Below are 9,793 nucleotides of genomic sequence, written 5' to 3' on the forward strand. Positions count from 1 at the left end.
CCGAGTCAGGATTTAAATATATATATATATATATATATTATATTTAATTCGTCAGCTAGATTATCAGGAAATATTGGACACGCGTGTCTCTTTAATCCGGCAAACAAACAGATCGGCATCACTGAAGCTGATATTTGTGACATAAAATGTATCTACGACTGGTGAAACAAGCCTTAATTTTTTTAATAAGTATTTAATAATAATTTTAAGATTTATACTTAGTACATTTAATATGTATATTCATAGAAGGTATTCATGCGGTAAGGCAAGTTAGTTATTTAAATACTTAAGGTAAGAACGACTCTTAGATCTGGAATGTACCTTAAGATCTGTGATATAATTGTTTCAATAAATATTTTTGGAGCCTATAATTATGGCGTTTCAGTTGTAAGGAAGTCCAGAATCCAGATCAGTGTATTGTATCCCATTCCCATATTTATAACCTAAAGCTATTCAGCGGCGCTGGTTCTTTTGCAAAACCTCGTACTTAAGTACACTTAATGATTTAAGCAATTTTCTATCGCGATCAAACAGTATAGGTAGGTACTTAATTTACATTTAGCAACTGTTTTAACCAATCATTCCAAATGCAACCAGTAGTACTTAGAATCTTTCCTCCTTAAAGCCTAAGTAGTGACTGTCATGCGATAAAATATAGGCTCATATTCAGAGAGCTTAAGATTAGGGCTAGGCATATGAGACAGCCTTAAGGCTTGTACAATACTTCCTCTATAATATCTAAACCGAAAAACACAGACCTTACTAAAATGTAGGTACTTTTAATACTTATAAGTACAGTCTACAGCAGAAATAGAGATAAGCAGTTGTGGTGCTCAAAATGATCTAAACACTTTTATTACCTTGTCAGTATAGAGTCGTGTGTAGAGTATTTTGAGCACCGTAACTGCTCATTCACTTCTAATGCTGGCTGTAACTAGGTACTTAAATTTCTTGGTCACCTGGCATGTAGTCCTGGCATGTAGGCTGGGGCCTGGGGCATTGAAAACAGCTAATTTTTTTTTGTTCATTATATTCAGTTAACATTAACATCCCAAAACATTTTTTTTCTAATAAGTACTCGTTATAATTTTAAAACAGTGCTGAGACAGGGGATCCCACTTCAAATGCAAAGAACCTGTCTCTAAATCACCTCTTTTGCTGTTCATCAAATATTGACACAAAAAGAAAAATAATTTTGAAGGACCACTGTCTGGCCGAAGTATGTCTGTCATGTTTCTATAAAATTTTAAAACACTAAAAATATACTGTTTCCTTGTAAAATTATAATGATTATAATAAATTATTAGTAAGATACAAAGATCTTTGGTTTTCAAAAATGAATAAAGATGTAAGTTAAGCAGTTAATTTTTTAGTTTAAACTCAAAAGTGTATCGCTAATAGTCTAACTACGTAAGAAAATACCTTTCGCTACCCACTAAACTTTACTACCTACCTACTTATAATAAATAAAGGGCTTTAGCCCTTGATTAAGGTAGAGTGAAATTGCCTACATCACCTAAGCTCCCCGCCTCTCGACGCCATCAAAATTTTATTTTGCACTGGAACTGGCTCCCCTTAGCATCTGGCGCCCAGAGCGACCGCTCCTCTTGCTGTACCCCAAGGCCGGCTCTATAATTTCCGCTCTAAACTAGTAAAGCAATGATAAATTAATATAACAATTATGTACATCCTATATTATTATTCATTTAGGATATAGATTTTGATGAAAATTGTGACCCGAGTAACCCTCGGAAAATAAAGTATGACGACATTCTGGCGGCGTCGCGACGTATCGTCGGGGCGGTCTGTCGAACTTCTTGCTCGGTTAGTACAACTCAACATTTTTTTTTAATATCTGCAAGTACTTACCTAGCTAAAACTTGCCATATTTGCTTTACAGAGAGCCCACATGTCTGATAAACTGGGCATGGAGTTGTATTTGAAGCAAGAATTTTTACAGCATACCGGAAGGTAAACAGCTGACGTTAACATAATTTATAAACAGATGATATTGATAGGTAGTGCTTGTATATTCGTGATTAACAAAAAGACAGGTAAGGTGTATTGAGATTATTAATGTTCAACTGGAGCTACTCTACACTCTTCTCGGTAATTCAAATATCGTTATTGAACATTATTTTAAACCATCATGATTAAGAGAATCATTGAAATTGGCTCACGAAAATAGTTGGATTGAGAATCTTGTTCTTTTTTTTCAAAGTCAGTTACTAACAAGTGACCCAATAAAGCACTAAGATGCTTTTTTATACTTCTCATTATAGTTTCAAGGAGCGCGGGGTACGCAATGCGTTGATGATGTTGTCAGAAGATCAAAAGAAAGCTGGCGCAATCGCAGCAACCACCGGCAACCATGGGATGGCCTTAGCCTTCCACGCTACTGCGCTGGGCATCCCATGCGTCGTAGTCATGCCTCAGCGAGCCCCTTTAGTAAAAGTCAACAAATGTGAAGTATACGGGGCCAAACTCATACTTTACGGCAACAACATATTGGAAGCTAGGCATCATGCCTTGGGGATCGCTAAGGAAAAGAAAATGGCTTATATTAATGGGTAAGGAATCTATAACTTATGGTAGGTAGTATTTCCGCTTTAAAGACGTAACGAAGAATTCAAGTTTCTTTTTTACACACGTCAGGGCACAGTAAATTGACGAGGTGAGCACTTGCATGAAAATAGTAGGTACTAGGTACTAACAAATGTTAGTAAATTGGAAAGATATCCTGGCTCAGGACATTCACTTACTATAAATAGATAGTTTGCTGGTTGACTTAGGCACAGAATAGGCTGGAAATTTGAACAAACAGCATGGGCATTTCTATTTAACAATACGGGTTGAAGCAAAATTACTTACTTAATATAATGTATTCATTGACAAACTACTTCCCTTCAGCTTCGATCACCCGAACGTAATAGAAGGTCAAGGTTCCGTGGGCATAGAGATCATAGAGCAGCTGCCTCAAGTAGACGCGGTCTTGGTGCCAGTTGGCGGTGGGAGCCTCATCGCTGGCATCGGGGTTGCCATCAAGCACCTTAAGCCTGATACTGAAATCTATGTAAGTTTTTTACCAGACACCCAAAGAAAAGTTAGGCGTTATTGTTTACCTTGAGACAGAAAAGTCAGGTATAGGTTACCTTGAGTTTTCTTGGAGATCAAGTGTGGAGAAAATATTTGGTTGATTTATTTTTTGATAATAAGTTCAGCCGTGCCGTGGTGGCCGAGTGGTTTGACCTATGGCCTCTCAAGCAGAGGTTCGTGGGTTCAAACCCCGGCTCGCACCTCAGAGTTTTTCGAAATTCATGTGCGGAATTACATTTGAAATTTACCACGAGCTTTACGGTGAAGGAAAACATCGTGAGGAAACCTGCACAAACCTGCGAAGCAATTCAATGGTGTGTGTGAAGTTCCCAATCCGCACTGGGCCCGCGTGGGAACTACTGCCTAAGCCCTCTCATTCTGAGGGGAGGCCTGTGCTCTGCAGTGGGACGTATATAGGCTGGGATGATGATGATGAATGAGATCAAATTTTCACTGATTGCGTTTCATCTAGTTCAGAAGTTCCCAAAGTGATCCAGATGGACCCACAGGGGTCCACGTAGGTGCGAAAAAATAGGGGCTTTAGGAGTTTTGGGAATATAGTAGAAATGTAGCAGCAGGGGGTCTACCAAAAATATTGAAACTGAAAAAAAAGTTTGAGAACCTCTGATCTACTTCACTTATCACGCAAAAGTATTATTATCATGTTACACATTATTATTATTATTCTTACAATATTGATACCTACACCTCGTCATTGTCTTGTAACTAACATCTTTGGTAGACATTATTTAATACCGTAATAATTTATACAGGGAATCCAAACCGACAAAACGAACAGCATGGTTGAAGCTCTTAGGAAAAATGAAAGAGTTTTTGTTGCTATTGACTCAACGATTGCCGATGGTCTGGCCGTGCAAATGGTTGGAGTAAACGCCTTTCACACCGCGAAAGGGATTATAGACAAAATGGTGAGATTATTCTTATAGTTACATGGACTCTTTACCAGCTGCAGGCCGTGAAGAACCAGCGTAAGAATCAGGTAAATAGTATTAATAAAAAATATAATTAGTCAGATCCTGACTTGTTGACAATAGGACCTAACTAATCTGACATAACAAACATTATAATAAAATCAATCGAAGTGATAATGATAATATACCCTCCTTAAATTAAGTAGAGTAAGTACATTTGAAATTTACCACGAGCTTTCGTGAAGGAAAACATCGCGAAGAGACCTGCACAAACATGCGAAACAATTTAATGGTGTGTGTGAAATTCCAAATCCGCACTGGTCCCGCGTGGGAACTACGGCCATTCTGAGAGGAGGCCTGTTGCCCAGCTGTGGGACGTAGGTAGGCTGGGATGATGACGATGATAATTAAATTAGAGCAAAAAGTACGTAATGGGATTGAAAACATCAGAGTACTTAATTTGAAATTTTATAGGTGGTTGTGAAGGAGGATTGGGTGGCACGAGCTGTCATGCACATTGTTGAGGAAGAGAGGTTCGTAGTGGAGGGGGCCGGGGCTGTCTGTGTCGCTGCCTGCATGGCTGGCCTGTTTCCAAATTTCTACTACGTTTCTACAGTTTCTACAGTTTGTATTTTCGATATGGTTTCACGGGATACCCGAAAAGTAACAAATTTGGAGATGAAATAAAAAATACAAAAAGACGCCAAAAACCAATCAGTATTAAGATTGGTTTTTTGGAATCTTTTTGTATTTTTAATTTCAATTCCAAATTTTTACTTTTACGGTCATCCCGTAAAACATAAATTGAAAATACAAACTGAAATATAGATGCACAGAAAAATCAGAAAAATAAGACCAGCACTGGGAATCGAACCCAGGTCCTCGGTATTCCGTACCGCGTGCTATACCGCTACACCACTGCTGGTCTACCGAGGAATACCGAGGACCTGGGTTCGATTCCCAGTGCTGGTCTTATTTTTCTGGTTTTTCTGTGCATCTATATTTCAGTTTGTATTTTCAATCCAATCAGTATTAGCTGGTAAAAGTATCTTAGGGTCAAAAGCGGCATGAGGCTTGTATTTACGCGGCGTTTCAGTAGGTATCTTTGACGCTTTGTCCTTCCCAGGGTCTCAATATATCTTCGTACCAAATTTCATTTAGGTAAGTAAATAGGTTCAGAAGTTTAAGCATGAAAATGTAAGACAAATAGACATACTTTCGCACTTATAATATTACTAAGGATGAAATTTTAAAATCGACTGGTTTTGCTACCTACTGCAGGGTGGTGTGCATATTGTCGGGCGGCAACATCGACACGACGATACTTGCGCGCGCGCTGGAGCGTGGCATGGCCGCTGAGGGTAGGCTGGTCAAGTTCAAGGTAAACACATCACAATATCTGTACGTTAGTAAGCACATAGGTACAGTCAAGGGCAAAGATATCGACACGGCTAAAGTTGCAAAAATATATATACGCGACTCTATGCACTTAACATTAAGGCCGTGTATACATATTTTTGCAACTTTGGCCGTGTCGATATCTTTGCCCTTGACTGTACTCGTATTTCTTCGAGGCCACAATACAGATTTTTTTTTGCACTGAGAACTCTATATTGCGCGGAATTTCTAAATTACTTATACACAATTATAATGCAAAATCTATGTAATTTTTAAAATTTTTACGGTCCAAGGGTTTTAGCAGGTCGTTGATGAATCAGTCAGTCAGCTATATCATGTTTTTTCTTTTTATTATAATTTATCAAGATATTGCGTGCGATTAAGTATATAGATCATTGCTTTAAGAGCGCATCGAAGTCATTTGCACCATCTTTATCAAGCATCTTCATCAGCTGCTCAGCTTCTCTACTCCATGAGCGCATGAAGTAGGTAGATAAGCTGACTGAGGGTACAACGTGTAGGATGATACAAAGGTCTATAAGAAAAAAAGTTTGCTTGGATGTAACTCCCTATATAATTTAAATTATAATGTCGAAGGTGACAGTCTCGGATAGACCAGGAGGCATGGCAGAACTGTGCTCGCTGCTCTCAAGCGTCGGCGTGACGCTACGTGACTGTATTCCCGAGCGCGCCTGGGTCAAGGGAGACGTGTTTAGCTGCGAAGTAAGTTCCCAAGTAGCAAAATATGTATACTCCACCAAACAACACGGTTGGACGTCCACCAACGAGATGGACAGAGGACCTCGTTAAAGATGCGAGTTCACGGTGGATGCAGGCCGCTTCCAATAGAAGCAATTGGATTTCTATGGGGGAGGCTTTATGTCCAGCAGTTGATATATATTATTCTACGTCTGATGTGATGATGATGATGATGATGATGAAAATATGATCAGCTATTTATAAATAATATGGCAGGATTCTTTTGCAGTAGAATGATGCACGAATGTGCGGCTTTTTTTGTCTCACAAGATGCGTTCTGCGTGTACGGTCAGGGCCGCTCAGCTCATGTATTATTATGCTGTAAATGTATGACCTAACCGGATCGGAAACCACAGAACCTTTAAGCACAGAACGCATCCTAGGTGACAGTCCTTACTACGAGTATGATAATTACAAGTTTCTGAGTAAAATTTACTAGTACCTTAATTCTATTTACACCTTTATTTCAGTTAAAGATAATAGCGGAAACAAGAGGATGGGACCACACTAAGGATCTTATCGAGAGTGTCAAGAAGAATTATAAAGAGTACTACTTCCAGGACATGGGCGATCAAAAGGACAAAGGCCCGACGGCACGGCGTGGGCCCTGTCTCGCGCCCAACCCTGTTTGCATGCAGAAATAGTTATACTACCGTTCACGTGTCTCATCTTAAATTGATAGCCCTTTTAATGGACTTTAGATATATTATGGACGAATCTCAATTTTCTCTTACAAAATTGATTCAATAAAATTGGAATCAACATTGTTTTCGTTTTCAACACGACTTTAAATAACCCTCCAGAGTAAACTAGCATTGCAGGTTCCTACACTTTATATGGCTGAACCATTTTAATTACCTATTTACATTTTTGCTCCAAGATAGTTAAATCGTTGCGACTTGTTTGTTAACTTATGAAATTTGTCTAAATACCGACATACTTCAATAAATTATTTTTAAAAATATAGTGTTTAGTTATTTAGTTTCATTGCGTAAAATAAAATTGGAAACAATTTGGATTGTATGAAAAATACGAATGTTTGTTCTCGGGTCTTGGGTGTTTAATATGTATTTAAGTATGTATCTATCTATATAATTATATTTATCCGTTGCTTATAGTACCCATAACACAAGCTTTGCTAAGCTTACTTTGGGACTAGGTCAATTGGTGTGAATTGTCCCGTGATATTTATTTATTTATTTTAAACAATAGAAATGTATGTACTAAATTATTAAAATTCATTTAACTCCAGAGATCAAACCAATCTAGGCGTCTTCAATTCAAGATAAACTTGGAATATTAACAATAGCTTTTACCCGCGGCTTCGCCCGCGTGGAATTCTATTATCGCGCGCTGTTCCCTCCTCGGGAACTGTGCATTTTTCCGGGATAAAAAGTAGCCTTTGTCACTCTCTGGCCCATAAACTATCTCTATGCCAAAAATAACGTCGATCCGTCGCTCCGTTTCGACGTGAAAGACGGACATACATACAAACACACACACTTTCGCATTTATAATATTAAGTATGGATTTACAGAAAAAGAATTTAATCGAGTCCAAAAACTGAAAATTTTCTACTGATCTGTTTGAAGTCGGTGCCTCTGCACAAGCCAGTAAGTAGTAGGAACGAATAGAAGCCCAATAGAAAGATAGTAATTATGTAACTATGTTGGTAAGGTAAGCGAAATGACTAGGTCCACTCCTGCCTGGTTGCCCATGATGCTAAGGGACCGACATCAAACAGATCACTAGAAAGTTATTTTCGTGGATTTTTTGGAGTCTGTCCAATTTTTGAATAATTTTTAGGGTTCCGTAGCCAAAATTGCAAAAACAGAACCCAAAACTGTAATTTTTCACGATTATATATGTAAACTATGCCGACAAAATGGTACAATAAAAAAATAAAAATAAATTTTTTTTTAGGGTAACCTCCCATAGACGTAAAGTGGGGGTGATTTATTTTTCTCATCCAACCCTATTGTGTGGGGTATCGTTGGATAGATATTTTAAAACTATTAGGGGTTTGCAAAGACGATTTTTCGATTCATTGATTTGTTTGCGAAATATTCAACTTTAAAGTGCAAATTTTCATTAAAATCAAGCTTCCGTCTAAAATCTAAACCGGTGGGTGGAAAAATTTGAAAAAATTCAGGATGTTAGTAAGTATATAAAACTTTCCCGGAAAACTATAACGGCTAAGTTTGCTTGAGAATTATTAGTAGTTTTACTCTTAAATAGCAGCCTAAGGTATAACATATACCTAAACTTGGAAGATTCCGTATAAAATACGAAATCCTTAGAAAAATATTACTTAATTTTTTCGTAATGGCTATGGAACCCTATTTTGGGCGTGTGCGACACGCTCTTGGCCGGTTTATTTTTATTGGGAATACCCACGGGTGTTTTTGCGAAACACCGGAATTCCATTTCAACTGCTGTGCTTAGCGGTTTACGCATGCGAAGCCACGGGTAAAGGCTAGTATGACGAACACAATATAGTCATTAATTTGAAAAAAATCAGGATGGTAGTAAGTAGATCAAACTTTCAAGGAAAACTATAACGGCTAAGTTTGCTTGAGAATTATTAGTAGTTTATGAGTAAATAGCAGCCTAAGGTATAAAATATACCTAAGTAAACTTGGAAGATTCCGTATAAAATACGAAATCTTTAGAAAAATATTACTTAATTTTTTCGTAATGGCTACGAAACCCTATTTAGGGCGTGTCCGATACGCTCTTTGGCGGTTTTTACTGTCTGTAATCTAAGTACAATAGCTTAATGTCTTCTGCTCGTCATCTTTTACAAAATATTGCTTTTCCCGATTCAGAAACCATCAGAAACTTTAATTGTTGGGAAATCCTCCTGGTGCTTCACCTTCAGTTCCTCTTCACCAAACGCATTGCGACGAGCATAGGTACATTTATTTAAGTACATATAAGGTAGCGTAAGTACCTATCCCAAAAGATTTTTGTTAATTTCATTTTCGACGAAGGTTAATGAATGATACTGAGATTAATTTAACACAGTTTCGCGTAATGTCCGAATTAATTTGTACGGAATCTTATTTTCTGTTCCAATAGACCCCTTCTTAACCGTGGTACGGTTGTGTAGTCCGGCCAGCTGGACTATAGAAATTTGTTTAATCCACTGTACTCGTACAATCGACCAACCGGTATCGCCACCGGACAACCGAAAAAACAAATTTTCCATAGTCCGGATGAGCATTATTATCCTACCGACTGCGCCATGTATTGTGATTAAAACAATTTTACTATCACTTTTATTTTTAGCTATAACGTTTATTGTCACTATTGTCAGCCATACATTCAGACATAGCATAAATCTTTCATAGATCCAATCAATACAGTTAACAAACATCGTGGACAGCATTTACAAATACTGTCATACCATATACTACAGACTACACAACCTTAAGTACTTATAACCACCCGCCACCCACCCCTTCACCTTCCCTAGTCAGAAATTCGTGGACCACCTGTCGACGACGAGTGGACGCCGAAAGTCGAGGCGGTGCTGTTCGGGTGCCGGGTGGCTCTAATGAGCTTATAGATAATTCAACCGTACCACGGTTAAAAAGGGCAATAGA

General features: G+C 38.1%; 1 protein-coding gene across 1 annotated transcript; it reads left to right on the forward strand.

Moving 5' to 3' along the window:
* LOC141432591 (L-threonine ammonia-lyase-like) lies at positions 1-7,149 on the forward strand. The gene is made up of 11 exons (XM_074094232.1): positions 1-1,348; positions 1,711-1,824; positions 1,901-1,971; positions 2,283-2,570; positions 2,911-3,073; positions 3,870-4,025; positions 4,503-4,634; positions 5,083-5,090; positions 5,310-5,409; positions 6,024-6,149; positions 6,656-7,149. The coding sequence occupies exons 1-11, from the start codon at positions 1,337-1,339 to the stop codon at positions 6,827-6,829; spliced, it is 1,344 nt and encodes a 447-aa protein (XP_073950333.1). The 5' UTR covers positions 1-1,336; the 3' UTR covers positions 6,830-7,149.
* Positions 7,150-9,793: the final 2,644 nt, after the last annotated feature.

The sequence above is a fragment of the Choristoneura fumiferana genome, chromosome 11, assembly GCF_025370935.1.
Source record: "Choristoneura fumiferana chromosome 11, NRCan_CFum_1, whole genome shotgun sequence".
Classification (NCBI taxonomy): Eukaryota; Metazoa; Arthropoda; class Insecta; order Lepidoptera; family Tortricidae; genus Choristoneura; species Choristoneura fumiferana.